We start from the raw sequence: 18,144 nt of genomic DNA on the forward strand, positions 1-18,144 counted from the left end.
AAGAACAAAGGAATTGTTTTTGCATATTCTGGTCCATGTTTTTGAAGTTTTACTGCAAGACATTAAAATTATGTCACATAAAACATAATGAGAGAAATGTTTCATTATGACCAGGGGCATGATGCCCACAGCTGTTTGGGACACCACTGCTACACCTTAATAACTGGTAGAGGTTCAGAAGAAAAAAATAAAAATAACTTGCACTGACAAACCTACTCCTTGGAGATGGGCTGGGAAACCAAAGACAGATGGATTAGCTCCATCTCTAATTTACAGTCTGCCTTGTCCAACCTAAAATAAACAGCTTCTGAAAAAGAAATCTTAATGTCCATGACAACATCATCTCACGATTATTATTAGTAGCAGTATTATTATTACTACTACTAGTAGTAGTAGTATTAGTAGAGTCAGTTCAGGTCACAATATCACAAAGAGATGTTTCCTTCTCAATTATTATTGAACAATGAAAAGACATGATATACATTTAAATCCAAAGAACCCAGCCCCTCATCTGTCAAGGAAAAATGCTGATTTTAATGAGGGATATTTTAAAAACATGTGTTTGTCGTTCTTCTCTCAGCATGTGAACACTTATAAACTGCTTAATTACAGATCTTCTTGTTCTGCTCTTTACACAACAGAGATGCTGCCACAAAGAGAGAGAGACGTGTCTCTGTGTCATTTGAAGACTAGGTGTAGCTTTTTCCATAAAGATGAAGCCTTACAGGATCCCTGTTTCATTAATTGAGGATACTATTTTTTTAGAAAGGCCACAGAGTGAAAACCGCTGGAGTTTGTGCGCAGTCTGCATCTTTGCCCATGTTCTCCTTGTGCGTGTATGGGTCCGCCTCTCAGGCTCCATCCAACAGTCCAAGAGACATATTAAGATATATTAGGTTAACTGGAGATTTGAATTGCAGGTTGTGGCTCCAGCCCCTCTACAACCCATTTGATGAGTAGTTGAGTAAATAAACAGCCTAATAGATATTTAAATTTAAAATATGAATTCAGGTCATTAAAACAATAGCAACTGCCCAGTATATGCAGGTTCTAAGAGACAGAAATTGCTTCTGTATTGGGACAAGGTAAAGTGTAACATAATGGAAAATTACAAATAGATAAAGTACGTTTGTACATGCAACTGCATGTATTGTATGCATTTTTCTTTAATACTGTTCATTATTTTTGCTTTATTTGGCCCCCTCAGTTACTAATGTTAATTTAACATGCTATTAAACCCTAACCCTAACTATAATCAAAGTGCTCTAAAAACCATCATTCTAACTGGCAAAACAAATCAAAAACTATACATATTTTTGTATTTGGCTTACACTTTAAAGAGTTAAAACTAATGTCTAGAATAACACATTTGAGGCTGCCAACTTCCTGTGTGTTTTGTGGAACAATAACGTTAATTTACAAATGTACTTGTCTTTCCCTCTTTGTCCAAAAAGAGTGACTCCAAGCACAGTTTAACTACGGTGTTTGCACAAAGATAGCCTCAAAGCTATGACAGAAGCATCTCAACATGATCAGGTTTAGGCCGGGGACTGGAGGGAAACTCTAATGTAGTGGAGGAGGTATCACATCCATTAATCACGCTGCCTTCTGTAGCATGGAAACAGGAATATTAATAAGTGGCCTCGTGTAAGCAACTCAGAGTAATGTGTTACTGGACTTGTAGGTATTGCATGTAATCAAATGAAGTCAGCCCCAGACCATCTCACTACCACCACCATGTTTGACTGTTCTTTTCATGAAATGTTGTTCGTTTTATGTATTGGGATGCAAACCTTTTTACCCACCGATAAGGTCAGTGTTCATAACTCAACACACTAAAGAGGCTGTGACCAGAGCAACATCTAAGTCCTTTTGTAACCTTTTGTTCTTGGAGCCATTTTGGGAAAGTTCTGTTCCATGGGCTGTGTCCCAATTCAGGGTCTGCACGCTTGAAGTACGCATTTCAAGTGTGATTACGTCACCGCCACGCGACGACGGCTGTCCCAATTCGAAGTGTACTTCAAATGCATACTCCAAATGCGCCGTCGATTTCCCCAAATATCAAGCGTGGTCCGGTGCACGCTTCGTGGTCCCATATATCCCACAATTCATAGCGCGGCGATGGGTGTGGATAATTTTGCCGCAAAATATGGCAGAAGGGAGCGGCTGAAGAGGGGTTTTTTTTCCCAAACTTTATTGAACTTATAAAGCGAACAGTCAGTCATTCCAGTTCAGTTTGTACAGGCAAATAAGAGTAACAATATACAGTACAATGAAATAAGAAGGATAAATAAATAAAGGATAAAAAAGAAAAAAAAAGGGGGGGGATGTGACAGACTTCATGACAACTTTGTACTTGAAAGTTGTGACAGCTCATTCCTTAAACATTTCTGAATGAACTTCAATCAATGATAAACCTTTTTTATTGGAAGTTAATTTAAGAGAGTTTAAGTAATATTCAATTTCAATCAAAAGCATATTAAATGATGATATATATATATATATATATATATATATATATATATATATATATATATATATATATACATATATATATATATATACATATATATACCGTAATTGTCGGGCTATAAGCCGCTACTTTTTGCACAAGCTTTGAACCCTGCGGCTTTTAGTCAGGTGCGGCTCTTCTATGGATTGTCCATGATTTTTGTCATATTGTAAGATGATTTGTTTTGTTTGTTCCGCTGTTGTACGGCACTACGTTGCCTGGCGGAAGGGCATGTGATCGGACACACAGGGTTCAAGAGTGGTATGTTGGTCACGTGTCCATCCGCCAGGCAACATAGTGCCGGACAAATAGCGTGAAAAACAAACTTCAAATTAACGCTACACGTTCAGCGGGAGTCGTGGATGAAAAGCAAGTTATGCTCAACTCCACCGGTGGAATCTGACAGCGTGGAAAAGTGTGAAAACATCCATGATCACCAACGGATTTCGAAGGGCTGGACTGCTGCATGATGGAGAGGAAGACACCGCCACGGCCCTTCTGAGGGTGTTTGACTCTGACACTGACAACGAGGATTTCTTTGGTTTTGAAAGTGACAACGAAGGAGAGAAGCTGAGAGTGGATGACGTAGCCACCCTGAGCCTGTTCGTATCCGACACTGGAGAAGAGGACTTTGGTGGTTTTAGTGCGCGGGAAGATGGTGGTGAATGACTGACTTTTCTTCTTGTTAAAGCCGTGTCACTGCACCTGAGCCTAAAAGGTAGGCCGAATCTATTTTTCTGGTGTGCTGTAGGTTATTGTTATGTACTACATTTGTTACTCATTTATGAAGCACAGTACATGTTTCGTACTTGTAATTACCGCTACTTGTACATATACCTAAAAAGTTGTGCAAATATGTACCCATAACTTGTTTTTCAAAATATTAATAAAAGTGATGTGTCTCCAAACAGCCATCTCTTTCCTGACAATTCCCTTTGTGCATATTCTCTTACATATGATAAGTCAACATTGAAACACCTGCGGCTTTTGGTCAGGTGCGGCTAATGTATGTACAAAACAGGATTTTCCCCTGATTTTAGCTTGTGCGGCTAATATTCAGGTGCGCTTTGTAGTCCGGGAAATACGGTATATATATATATATATATATCATAATAATCTGACAATACTATAATATTGGCCATATTATATTTATGTTACCACAGTGAGATGATTTTAGTCTCATGAACAACATTAACTAATTGTTATTTACTAACTAATCTTAAATGACTGTTCAGCACAGAAATGAAGCCCAACTATCATGTTTTACAGTCCTGTGGTCTCAGCCTCAGATACTCAACTAATCAATGTGATGTCATGACAAAAATGAATGACCAACAAAACATTTTTCTCCTTCATTTCTGTCAAACAATGCTGTATGTAACGTGTCTCGCGGTTAGCATCATGGTTGCTAGGCAACCTGAACAGCGCGACGAAGCGTATACCGTCCCATTTCACAAGCCTCTCACTTCCGCACTTCTCGTACTTATAGTACGCACCGTACGTAGTATGCGTAGTGCACGTACTTCAAGCGTGCAGACCCTGAATTGGGACACAGCCATGTTTTCTCCATTTGTAGAGTGGAGTCTGAAAACCTTACAAATGGCTTTGTAATCTTTTCCAGACTAATAGATTTTGTTTCTCATCTCTTCTTCAGTTTCTTTAGATTGTGGTTTAATGTGTTTCTTTTTCAGATCATTTTATTCTACTTCACTTTGTCAGACATCTTCTATTTAAGGGTTTCTTGATCAACAGTTGTACGTGTAATGGGGCCTCAGTGTGGCTTGTAAAATTGTACACAGCTTTCCAAAAATGTAGTTAATTATAGTTAATTCATAATTTAACAAATGAAAGCACTGCTTGCTTTGTTTAATCTGATGAAATGCCACTGCTTAAATGTGAATTCTTTGTACTAATCTAGCCCTTGTTAATTCATATCTTTATAAGACTCAAAACATTTCTAAGATTATCATGATCACGGCATGATTATCCCAATGGTTTTTGAAGCCTTAGTCATTAGTATATATTACTTTTTTTGGAACCACGTGACCATATTTGGATGAGATTGTAGAATGCTTGGTTAGCAAGCTAGAACCATGAACTACTGTATATGTTTGTAAAGCACAGATTCGCATACGTGGTTATTAGTGCTAAGTGAAAGATTAAATAAAATAAATCAACATAAATAGTAAAATTTCACTCACTCAACACATATTCTTGGACAGTCTATACCACACAGAAAGTCATATTATTTGTCAGTTAATTTTATTCTGCCACAAACAAGAATCCTGTACTTTGATATGCAAAGCAGACAACTGTTAACTATAGCTCCCCATGTTAGCACCTACCAGTAAAAACAAAAAAAATTAAAATTCACCCACCGAGGTATTTTAATGTGGGAACCTGTGGAAGTAGACACTCTCGTGGTCTTTTTTTTATTTAATGTGGAAATTACCACTTGATTCTACAGTCACAATAATATGGTTACCTTTGATATGTTGAACAACTAGAGAGCAGACACAAAGTTAGCCATTCTACTTTGTATTCTTATTTATACAGCAATATAGAACAAATAGCTGACAAAAACTGGCCTTAATACCAGACTAAGAATGAAAAGTGTAGCAGCAGGACCCCTGAGTGTATTGATCTCAGCAAGGGATTACTGCTTATGAATTCAGCTTTTTAGTTGTTAGGGGAAAGGTGTTATATGTTATTTGTAAAGGTTCCACAACCTTTTAATTCCGGAAGCAAGAATTTGAGATTTTTACTTCAACCTTTTGTTAACATAGCAGCTGTATGCTGTAGCCTCGAGGCAACAGCAAAAGCTTTTGGTATAGCGTCTCACTCTTATCTGTCAAATCCACTGATTAGCTTCCCTCCTGCTGGATGCTGGATGTTGATGTGGAATATGAACTGAGCTGGGCCAAATACCACCAAGTGAACTTTCCCTTGTACTTTTCCACTGTACACAAAACAACAAACAATTTGAAGTTCCAAATTTCATTTTGCCATTATCAAGCTCACAACAATTTCACAGCACAGCAATCACACTATAATGAACTTCCAGAAGCAATTAAAGGCTCTTTCTGTGGAGAGACCTTCATGAATACAAGAAAGACGGCTTTCTTGCAGCCTGTAATCACAGAGCATTCCAGCCGAGGTGTCACATTGGCTTTTGTTGTTTGCCAGAAATCCTTTCAGGAGGCCTCAGTCAGGTCTTCTAATCAACACGCTTCCGCTTGACAAAAGCTAATGGGACTTAATTGGTATGGCACGCCACTGCTTCCATCACACTTCAAATCACAACCTCGCCCGACACTTATATCATTTGGACATGTATTGGTGGCACACATTGTTTAAACAGTATTCACACATTATTTTAAGGTTCCCAGCTGGTGTAGCCTGAGGGCCAGCATAGTTTCTGAGTGACTAGCCTTGGTCATGGCCTCTGTAAAGCACTTTGTGATTTTATCTTGAAAGGTGCTATATAAATAAAATTTTACTTTACTTACTTTACTAAATAAAATGACTTAACTAATCAGTTTAATTTTTGAACATATAAGCAGTAAACTAAACACAGTGAATAATAAAAACGACTGCAATGGGAAAGTGCAATTTAGGCTTTTAGGAATGATTAAACTCTTAGTCGGGGTATTTAGAACTGAACTGGGTGTACTGATGCTTCTGAAAATTCTTACATTTTCAAAGAATACCAGTTATTAAGCTTAATAAGAGGAACAAGACAATAAAGCAGATGCTCTCCAGAGATACATGCAGAGGGAAAAGTGTTACCCAAGGGGTACTCAACTAATTTAAAACTGCACTTGCATAAAGTGCAGAGGACTTGCAAGAGAAAGATTAAAAATAACAAATGAAAAAAATCAGTTTAGTCAGTAGAGACTTACCTCTTAAAATTCACCAGGTCACCTTCACTTTTAGCCTTTTATGTGTAATTTTCATCTATTTTGCATACCCCAATTGAAAGCTTACAGAAGAGCTGTAAAACTAAACTGCGCCTAACAGATTTGATTTCAAAGGGACGTCATCTAGTTGCTGAAACTCTGCTAGTGTGGCATGTGGCTAAAACCTAACCTAACTATAATCCTACCTCCAAATGGTTTGAAAGCAACCAAGTGGATGGTAAGAGTTTATAATATACATCAAGTATGAACATTCAGCATGGTAGAGTCTATGTAGAATCTTGGTGTTATGTAAGCGCATGCTTTGATTTTGCGAATCAAGTATTCTTTTATCAGCGTGTACTCTTCATCATCTGGTATAGAATAAAACCCAAGATAGGCAGTCATATGCTTCAGTGATACAGTTATACAAAGACTGTAAAAATTAACCTATGCCAACACCTGAGACTACAATTGTGGAGGAAAGTGGAGGAAAACACGTCTTCTACAGTTCAATTGAAAAAAAACCTTAGCTAATGTGTAGCTTACATGTAGGATTTACAGGTTACTGGCTCTGGTGCCTACTGTATAAAACAGTGATATTTTATGTCTGCAAAGAGGGGCACTATTGTACAAAATGGAAAAGCCATTTATTAGAAAGTCTAACCATTTATTAGGTTTGACTTGCTGAAAAAAGAGCACAGAGAGAGGCAAACTCTTTCTAGGGAGAGTAGTTACTAGGGAAGGAACATTGTCTTAATAAAGGAAACCATCCATATATAGGCAGAGAAAAAAAGAACTACTGAAATCACAAATCTACTACACAAAGTTGATGTGATGCCGTTTTTTATAAGTCATTTTATAACCTCCTGTTGGAAGTCAGTGCTGTTGAGCTGGCATTCACTCGTTCTAAAGGTGTTAAAACAATGTGGAAGAAATTTGGCAGCCTTTCTTCTGCTTGGTAGGAAACTCGCAGCAAACAAACATTCTTGTCTAAATGAAATGCTTTGTTGGCCCATCAGTCAATCTACCCAACCATTCTCCCTAAGAGTGATTTTGTTGTTGCTGCTTCAGTGAGATCACACTGCTTCTGACTTTGTTTCTAGCAAAAATTCTCTATAGTTCACCAAAAGAATCTCATTTCTGGTGAATTAAAAATTGATTTTGTAAAACTGTATGTATTTATTTAAGTCAGCTCTTGTTGTCTGGATGCCACACACTGGACACCGCATAGTTAAATAATTTTAGTTTGTTGAAAGTTCCTTTTCCTCAGTGAGTTTTTTTCATGTAAAATGTGAACTATTATAAACAACAAGAAAAAATTCTAAGTTAGAACAGACACAGTTAGTTGATGGAAAGGATTTTTCTACTTGTGTTGCAGAAAAGTTTCTTTTGTATGAAGATGGCACCTTAAACTTTGCACCAGATGGAATATAACTGGGTTTTCTTTGAAATTTGACTCACATGGTTTACATCCATCATGGTTAGAGTTTGCCCAAAGTTGGGTTTATGAATCAAAATTTGAAGGTAAATGTTTCAGTATCTTCACATATTTCTGTGTTCATTCCAAATTAAAGCTATTTGACTGTTTCCTTCTAAAATTTCTCCACCCAAGGGAACTGCAGTACAACACGGTGAACCAGCATCTACTCAATGGGCTCAAAGGAAGCACTTCCTAAATTAAAAATGAATCAAAAATGTAATTTAATAATCAAATGTGCATCAAACATGCAATTTAACTATTAATTTTCAATTTAGCTGCAGTCAAGGGGAACTGCTGCTGTAACACTATTTCAGAGTGTGCAATCATACCAGAAAAAGCATTTAAAAATGGGTCTTCTTCATTGCTGTGAGTGACGGCTCATGTGAAACTAGCTGAAATCAGGCTGATGTGGTACAGTATATAAACCTCCATCTAGTAATGCAAGGAGCTTAAAATAAGCACTTCACATATTGCTTGGCCCAGCTATGATTACTGAGGCTGTTCTGCTTTTGTTGCCTTAAATCATCTGAGGCCACACTGATATTTCTCTTGATGGTCTGCCTAAGCTGCTGTGGTCAGGACCTGAAGTCATTTTCATGACTGTCATGACTGCCAAGTCCACCAGAACGCCCCAGTTGGGATGCAAACCAAGAACCTTCTTACCGTAATTGAAATGGGTTTATGGTTTTAGCCAGTTAAGTTGGTTCAGGCAAGTAACCAGGATGCCTCATGGATGAATTCTAGGTGTTTCTGGGAGACACTGCAGAGATTATAATGCCTCAGTGGACTTGAGAACATTGTGGTTCCCCACATTACCAGATAGAGGAGTTGGTTTGGCGAGAAGGTCTGAAAATATGGCAAAACTGATTTTTTAAAAGATGGTTTTGATCTTTGTTAGAATGATTATTTAACATGGTCTCTGATGCCAGGATATGGGAGAACAAATGAATAAATATTAATATGAGATAATATGATTGCTTGAGGTCAGGGTTACCAGTGAGTAGGTCAATGGCACTTTCCTCAGTGTCAGCAAAATTCAAGTAAACTTTCCTTCAGCATCATTTTAGTTGACATATATTTAGCTGAAATATCCATAGTAACTTTGTAATTTAGTTTACATAATCATGGTAGTAGTTGAGCTTTACTCATTTTTCTGAAATAGTCAAAATATGTTTATCTAGAGTTTAGTCAAGGCAAGGCAAGGTTTTAGTTTAAATTATGTTAGATTTCTTTTGTTTCTACATTCTTTAATCATTTTGATGATTCGAACTAAATAAATGAAAGAAATTTTAGACCGTGGGGAAAAAAAACTACTAAACTGGAACACCAGTGTTTGCTTTGACAGATGCTACAGATCTCTGCAGAGACCTTTAAAATGGAGAACTGTTTACGTATGCAATCATCTGACTTGAACACATCATCTAGTTTATCCATAATGTTTCTGAGGGAGACATAAAACAAGTTTTCTTTGTCAAATTTTGTTTTCATGTTTGCTGAATTTCCTTTGTGAAAAACAGGTATTCAAATAAAACTGATTTATTTTAACTTTATAATTAACAATATTAATACTGTTGTTATGTAAGCTTAAAAACTGTTTCAACACACAGACTGTCACCATGTAAAATGCGAATCCCTTTAACAAAAAGTTTAAATTTCTTGTCTTCTGATAACACCAAAGAGTAGTTGAATATAGTAAATAACAGTTATTAACAATAAATATCAGTAAATGCTGGTGTTACTGAACAGTTTTCAAAAGCTCAGTAGTACACAAACTCGATAGATAGCATCATTTGCTTAATTTAATTAATTTACAAGTTTATGTTACTTTTTAAACATTAAAACCAAGAGCTTTATGTGGAAGTGTATATCATCATTATTATTATTATTATTATTATTATTATTATCATCATCATGTGTGGAAGTATAAAAAGCTTTGTCTTACCAGTGTTGAGGTCCTTGTACTCGTGAGAGAAGTGCTCGTTCTGATGAACCCACTCCCCATTGCATTTGAAGAAGATCTGTAAGGCAGGCACAGCTCGACAGCGCAGCTTGATAGGGTTACTTTTGACAATGTAGGCATCCTCCGGCTCCTGGATGAAGTGGGGCAGGGTGCCCTGTACCGAAGGTACAGCATCTGGTTGAGCATCACCTGTGGCACCACCTATAACACAAAACCCTGGTTACTTCACCATCCTAGTTGTTTCTTTAAGGGGAAAAAATAAGAGCAGAACAGGTAGTCTGATGGAAACAAAGACATCATTGTTCTGGTATCAGGTGGATACGCAATTTAGCAGTGAAAAGTGCATTTTATTTTACAAACAAGATGATAACAGCAACTACTTTCAGATTTAAAACGATTGCTCAGTGGACAGTGTTTTGACATCGGCATTCATCAGAAGCTAACATATTGTAGAAAAGCAGAGTACACTCAGAGCACAATTCATCCCCCATCCGAGCAAAACTCTTCTTCTCAGAGCAATTTGCAGATGAATGAAATCAGAGCGGAACAAGTGGAGAGGAATTAGGAGGAGACTGATTACCCAAATTGTGGCTGTGGAGTCTGAATACATCTTATCTCAGCCACAAGGCCTGGATTTTAGTCGACACAAAAACAGCCTTTGTGCTGGCGCCAGCATGCCCCTTTGTTTAACGACAATTCACGGCAGGTTACTCTGTTTTTTTCTCTTTCGTTTTGATGGTTGACAGTTCATTGATCTAAGCGCACTATTAGAATCGTGGACTCTTACACTTCATATGTATTTTTTTTTTCCTTCAAAGAAAGGTTCTAGACTCACATTTTGTCATTTGGCCATCTCTTCTGGGTAAAGCACAGTGAGTTCTGTGGGCTGGGACAATGGGGAACAGGATGTTTGTGCTCCTGCCATCCCCGGGATCCTTCTCAGAATTACACCTCAGTCGAATCAAGACAGCTCCAGCTAAGCTATTCAGTGCCATAAAAGCCAATGAGAGCTATTATGCCCCCGCTATCAAATCCAATCCTGTCCCTTGAAATCGAATCTGCACTCTCACCACTTCTCTCAATCAATGTTGTCCTTGTTAAATGGGTAAATGAATGGATGCGGGTGTATAGAAGAGCCACACATAAAACAAACAGACAGGGAGGTGAATGACTGGAAATTATACAGTTTGCTGACATTTCTCAGTATAGTATGTCTCTATCACAATGCTACGACATGTACTTCCTGTAAGTAATCATATCACCGTTATATCCTCAACACACCTTAAAATAATTACAGAAACAAGGGACATGATGATTTCAGATCCAATCACTGATCAGCTGGCACATTTATGTGATGTGTTAATCCATATTCATTCATGGCCCTCAGATGTATTTAGCGCTGTAAAAGCTGGGAAATAATACAGAACTATGGGCATAACATTTACACATACATCTTTTCTGATTTGTTTAACTGTAACATTCACTTTTAGAGTGTTTTCAATAACTTCTTAATTTGCCTTTTTTTTTAAATTTTCATGTAAAGTTTTAATTCTGTATAAAGCTAGCTTTAAACATTTTCATAACTACGTAGGATCATTTTTAGCATGGTTAAGGTGGAGGGTGGTTTTTGAAAAAATAGTTGTTTTCAGGTCCATCTAAAAATTTAGAAAAATTTAATTAGAAAAATCTGAAAAAAAAAAATCAAATTTTGCCCTTTAATGGAACTCACAAACTCAATATCTCAAATTACTGTAATATTGAATTATTGCTATTCAAACAGTATAAATACCATGTATATTTCAGTCTAGTTCAGTACACACAGCCATGGGAAAGACTGCTGACTTTACAGTTGTTCAGATGATGATCACTGACACCTTCCACAATGAGGGTGAGACAGAGAAGGCCTTTACTAAAAAGGCTGGCTGTTTGCAAAGTGCCACAGTATACTAACGTAAACCTGACTTGAAGAGAAAATGAAAAGAACCAGAAAAGAAATGGACTGTGGCTCAGTATTCCAAAGTCCTCTTTATTTGGAAATTAGTGACTACAAGTCTGGAGAATGAATGGAGAAGCACATAATCCAAGGTGTTTGAAGTCCAGTGTGCAGTCTGTAATGATTCCCATGCCATCTGCTGGTGTTGGCTGATCCAATGTATGTTATCAGGCCAAAAGTCAATGCAGCCATCTACCAGGAGCATTTCATGTTTCCATCTGTTGACATGCTTTATGGAGATGCGACTTTGCTTTTCCAACAGGATTTTGCAAAAACTGAACCAAATGCTTTTCTGACCATGATATTATTGTGCTTAATCAGCCAGCCAATATGCCTGACATGAACCTCATACATACTCTATCAGGCATTCTCAAAAGGAAGATGAGAAACACCTGACCCAAATTTACAGACAAGCTCAATCTTACACAGGTGTTCAACTAATAGTAAACTACAAAGAATGACATCAAAAAAGAAAGTGAAAAAATGAAATAGTAAAAATAACTCATAAGAAAACTTACATAAAAAATATCCCATCATGGTCAAATACTTCCATTTTGTCACAATACAGTTACAAAAAAACCACGATGCCACAGGGTCCTGCACGAGCACTGATTTGAGAAGAGTTAAGAGTGTGGCCTGTCTCTCACTGCTAGACCCAGTGCATCATTGCACTAAAGCCAGAGGGTATCACAAGCAGCTTTGACAGAACACAAGTATTTAATGTCCTGGGACAGAGAACAGACTATAATGCCAGTATATTAATATATTGTAATGGAGTATCGCTGTGTTTTGCAGTGTTAAAGTGAGATGCCACAGGAATATTCAGGATCTTTTTTTTGTATTTTGCTTCTGAGCTCATTTTTGCAGTGTAAATCAAACCGTACTGACATTTTATTACGTGAATCCCCAGTGTGATAACAGTCCTTAAAATAGGTCATGCTTAAATTCAAAAGAGTACATGACTGAAAAGAAATAACTGTGAACAAGTTTTATATTTTTGAATTAATTGTAATATTTTCCTACAGTTTAGCCAAACGCAATTACTAATGAAAATCGATAGAAAAGACTTATTTAATCATATGATGTCTTGATATATAACTCAATGTGTAACATTTAACCCTGTGATATTTCATCTTAGGCTACGTCTACACGTACATGGGTATTTTTGAAAACTGAGATTTTCCTCTTTTTTTTTTTTTTTAAATCCTGTCCACACGTCAACGCAAAAACGAAGGAAAATGCTGCTAGGAACATGCCAAAGAAACAGGTGGCGATATATTCCTAACCGTGTAGGAATGTTGGCCAATCAGAAGTCTAGAAGCATAGGTGGGAAAGAGTAAACAAAGATGGCGCATAGAAGCAGAAAGGAGTCTTGTGTGAAGGGACAATAACTGTGTGCGTGTATATGTAAGCATTTAAAAACTACAGAGAGTGAAACTAACAGTAACAGTATTTTGTCTAAGTTAGGGTGACCAACTGGACATGTCCACTTTTCACGTTCTGTCCGCGGTGTCCAAGATTGATGAAAATGTCTGGGTTTTTCTATAGGCCTACAGAGGAACCATAGTTTTAAGTTTTAAGTTTTATTTGTCATATGCAAGTTAGCACAGAGTCAACATTGCAATGAAATGTGTTTGACGAGCAGCAGTCACTCAGCAGCATGGTACAGTAGAAGAAAATATAATAAAATATAATAAAATAATAAAAAAAATAGTAAAGAGCAAAATATTAGAGAGACGTGGTAAAAAGAGAAAAGATGACTAAATATATATGTATCTATAAATATAAATATATGTACACTAGTGATTAAATAAGAAAATCTTGAAAAGAAATATGACGGGAGGGCAGATGGGATATTGCACAGGAATGAACAGCAGAAAATTACAGTATTGCACTTTTTAAATATAAATATCAATGACAATAAAGTGGAGTGACCAGTGCAGTGCATATGTGTAGGGATGGGTAACGGTTTGACATAAACGGTAGTAACCAGACCGAAAAGCAGCGCACATTTCGGTGCTTTATTTCGGTGCTTCCCCCGCCCCCTGAGATGGCATACACTTTACAGGGAGTGCAGAATTATTAGGCAAATGAGTATTTTGTCCACATCATCCTCTTCATGCATGTTGTCTTACTCCAAGCTGTATAGGCTCGAAAGCCTACTACCAATTAAGCATATTAGGTGATGTGCATCTCTGTAATGAGAAGGGGTGTGGCCTAATGACATCAACAACCTATATCAGGTGTGCATAATTATTAGGCAACTTCCTTTCCTTTGGCAAAATGGGTCAAAAGAAGGACTTGACAGGCTCAGAAAAGTCAAAAATAGTGAGATATCTTGCAGAGGGATGCAGCAGTCTCAAAATTGCAAAGCTTCTGAAGCGTGATCATCGAACAATCAAGCGTTTCATTCAAAATAGTCAACAGGGTCGCAAGAAGCGTGTGGAAAAACCAAGGCGCAAAATAACTGCCCATGAACTGAGAAAAGTCAAGCGTGCAGCTGCCAAGATGCCACTTGCCACCAGTTTGGCCATATTTCAGAGCTGCAACATCACTGGAGTGCCCAAAAGCACAAGGTGTGCAATACTCAGAGACATGGCCAAGGTAAGAAAGGCTGAAAGACGACCACCACTGAACAAGACACACAAGCTGAAACGTCAAGACTGGGCCAAGAAATATCTCAAGACTGATTTTTCTAAGGTTTTATGGACTGATGAAATGAGAGTGAGTCTTGATGGGCCAGATGGATGGGCCCGTGGCTGGATTGGTAAAGGGCAGAGAGCTCCAGTCCGACTCAGACGCCAGCAAGGTGGAGGTGGAGTACTGGTTTGGGCTGGTATCATCAAAGATGAGCTTGTGGGGCCTTTTCGGGTTGAGGATGGAGTCAAGCTCAACTCCCAGTCCTACTGCCAGTTTCTGGAAGACACCTTCTTCAAGCAGTGGTACAGGAAGAAGTCTGCATCCTTCAAGAAAAACATGATTTTCATGCAGGACAATGCTCCATCACACGCGTCCAAGTACTCCACAGCGTGGCTGGCAAGAAAGGGTATAAAAGAAGAAAAACTAATGACATGGCCTCCTTGTTCACCTGATCTGAACCCCATTGAGAACCTGTGGTCCATCATCAAATGTGAGATTTACAAGGAGGGAAAACAGTACACCTCTCTGAACAGTGTCTGGGAGGCTGTGGTTGCTGCTGCACGCAATGTTGATGGTGAACAGATCAAAACACTGACAGAATCCATGGATGGCAGGCTTTTGAGTGTCCTTGCAAGGAAAGGTGGGTATATTGGTCGCTGATTTGTTTTTGTTTTGTTTTTGAATGTCAGAAATGTATATTTGTGAATGTGGAGATGTTATATTGGTTTCACTGGTAAAAATAAATGATTGAAATGGGTATATATTTGTTTTTTGTTAAGTTGCCTAATAATTATGCACAGTAATAGTCACCTGCACACACAGATATCCCCCTAAAATAGCTAAAACTAAAAGCAAACTAAAAACTACTTCCAAAAACATTCAGCTTTGATATTAATGAGTTTTTTGGGTTCATTGAGAACATGGTTGTTGTTCAATAATAAAATTATTCCTCAAAAATACAACTTGCCTTATAATTCTGCACTCCCTGTAGATTCTAGCCAATCATTTTACATTTCCGAGGATAGTAGGCGGGTCCAGGTACGTACGTTCTTTTAGAGCAGAGCTACAAGATTAAAAATGCCCAAGGTGAAGCGGTCAAAAGTCTGGCTGTACTTCACAGCAAAAGATGCAAACTCAGCAGCCTGCAACAAGTGCTTTAAGGTGATACTGTGATACTGTGCAAAGGAGGTAACTCCTCGAATCTGATGAAACACCTGGTGACGCATAGCGTTTTTTTGAAAGCTGAGAAATGCGCCGTATTTGATAGCTTGCTGCGAGACCTCACAACGTGCACATCTACTGCGGGTGGGTTGCCTGTTATCGGACCTGGAGTTAGCAACATCTCCCAAAAACCCAAAGAGGAGAGTTCTGGCCCCTAGCTCTGCCAGTGTAGCAGAAATGATGACGGACGATGATGGCAGCAGCAGCCGTTCTTCTCTGCGTGAGTAGCTTAATGTTGTTTGTGTGTAATTTACGTTGAGTAGGTTAACCACGTTATTAAATTAATGCAGGTAAGGTGAACTAGAAAACACCGTCGTAGTTACATGCGGCTGTCTTCTTGTTTGATGGCAGATACTTCCTTCACCCTGGCCAAAAAGGCTAAAATGACCAAAGAAAAATTGGAAAACAGCTAAACATGAGAGGTTTTTAGACAAAGTTTGTGTTTTTTCCATTGATTAAGCACTGCTTCCAGCCAAGAGTGATACCATATATGCCCTATAGCTGCAGAAAAGGCTAACATTGTTATCTTTTTACAAAAAAACAGCTGAACATGAGAGGTTTTTGGACCAATTTTGTGCCCTCCATTCTTTAAGCACCGGCACTGTTTCAAATGTACCGGTTTGTCATCCCCGAGCTGATGCTTTGTGAGCGCTTCTTCTGCGCTCACAGATCGGACAGACAGCGCGCAGCAGTGTGCCTGATGACTTTTAAAAGACGTCAAAGTGCAAGTGGAGCTTTTCAGATAAACTGCAAAATAAATTTCCCTTGTACGGTCCCAGTAATTTTTTTGCCCTTGTTGACTTGTAAAAGCCTATATGACATTTTTGTTTCACCATTCATTAACCGCACAGAGAAGGCATTGTTTAAATGTGTTAAACATTTCTTTAAGCAAACAGTATTATTCTTCATGTTCTTCATGAATGGGCCAAGTGTCCTCTTTTTTGGAAATCAAAATATGGTCACCCTAGTCTAAGTCGACCATTGTAGAAATCCATTTCACTGAAACAAGTGCACAGTGTGACGTCAAAAAAGGCGCACACCTTTGACGCTGCGTTTTCTCCGTTTTCCTCGTCCACACGTAAATGCAAAAATTGAGTTTTCGAAAATCAACACCCTGGCAGGAGTTTTAAAAAATCTCAGTTTTCAGTGACCGAAAACGCCGCAAATGTGCAAACGCATAGAAAAATCTGCGTTTTCAAAAATACCCGGATATGCGTGGACGTAGCCTTAGTCATCTTTGGTGATAGCCCATGGAGCTAACAAATATATGTTATGGGAATATAAAAGTCATTTCTTAAAAACAGGAGACAAAGACAGTGTTTATTCTAACAGACATACATCAAAAACTACATTCCCCCCCCCCCAGAATGTTTCTTTGCTTATCTTCAGAACATAGTTAGGACCTAAGGCTGGGGTTTGCAATAGTGATAACCTAGACCTCACGGGGTTAAAGCATCCAATTCAAGTCAAACCACTTTCCTTTCCTAAACCTACCCAAGAATATATTATTAACCTTGTAACTGGAAATATACTTTTGTCATGTCCAGTTTAAAATAAATACATAAGTAATTAATAGTGATGGCCAAAGATGCCAAACCTAAAGCATCAAGGGGTGATGCTTTCATAGCATATTTTTCTTTATAGTCATGCAAATAGACTTAAAATGACTTGGAAGTGTATGGCCAGGTCTGACTTTCTAATGAAAAACATGAAAGAATCAACACAAGCAATTTTCCCCATAATCACTGACTGACAGGATGAAAATATTCATGCAGGACTACTTTCAGATGGAGATTAGATTATTTCTTGTGGCTATGTACTGGTGGAACGACAAAGAACAAACTGGATGATGCATTTGTAGGAAATCAATTTAGCATAATTGTGCAGTGAAACTCAACCCAGTGCACATTTCATAGAAAATGGAAACTTCTTTACGTTTAATTCTCTTCCAAACTGCTTTTATATACATTGACTTTAAAACATTATATGCATATCCCTGTCATACATGAATTTATAGACCAAACTACAAAGAAAAAACACTATACCAGAACAAAGCCATACTGCAACGAACCCCTGATGTTTGAAAAGCTCAGAGCACCAATTTGAGATTAAGTTTTTCTCTCAGAGGGATATCAGTCATCCACAGACATCTTCTTTTTCTATCATGGAGCAAGTTATTATAACACTTTGGTGGTAATTATCCTTTTCATTTTTAGGTAAACTGTTAGATTTTAAAAGACAAAATAAATAAATCCCAAAGTCCAAACTTTTGTCAGACCCTATATTCATCCCAAGCTCCCCCCTACGTGGATGTAGTGGCTCCATAATTGGATTGACTCAAAATTGTATCAAAAGCTTCTTAAATACTCACAAAAAAAAAAAAAGAAATCTATGACTAGTTGTACAAGTCCGATTTCAGCTGACTTATAAAGCCAACAA

The 18,144-nt window shown here is 37.9% G+C and overlaps 1 protein-coding gene across 2 annotated transcripts in view; it reads right to left on the reverse strand.

Annotated features, from left to right (window-relative positions):
• Positions 1–18,144, reverse strand: part of unc5db (unc-5 netrin receptor Db) — a 296,820-nt gene that overhangs the window by 182,989 nt on the left and 95,687 nt on the right. For both annotated transcript variants that reach the window (XM_026187286.2, XM_026187285.2), the window contains exon 2: positions 9,834–10,052. In XM_026187286.2, the coding sequence (XP_026043071.1) occupies positions 9,834–10,052 (219 nt within the window). The remainder of the gene's footprint in view (positions 1–9,833; positions 10,053–18,144) is intronic.

The sequence above is a fragment of the Astatotilapia calliptera genome, chromosome 12 (genome assembly GCF_964374335.1).
Source record: "Astatotilapia calliptera chromosome 12, fAstCal68.1, whole genome shotgun sequence".
NCBI classification, from domain to species: Eukaryota; Metazoa; Chordata; class Actinopteri; order Cichliformes; family Cichlidae; genus Astatotilapia; species Astatotilapia calliptera.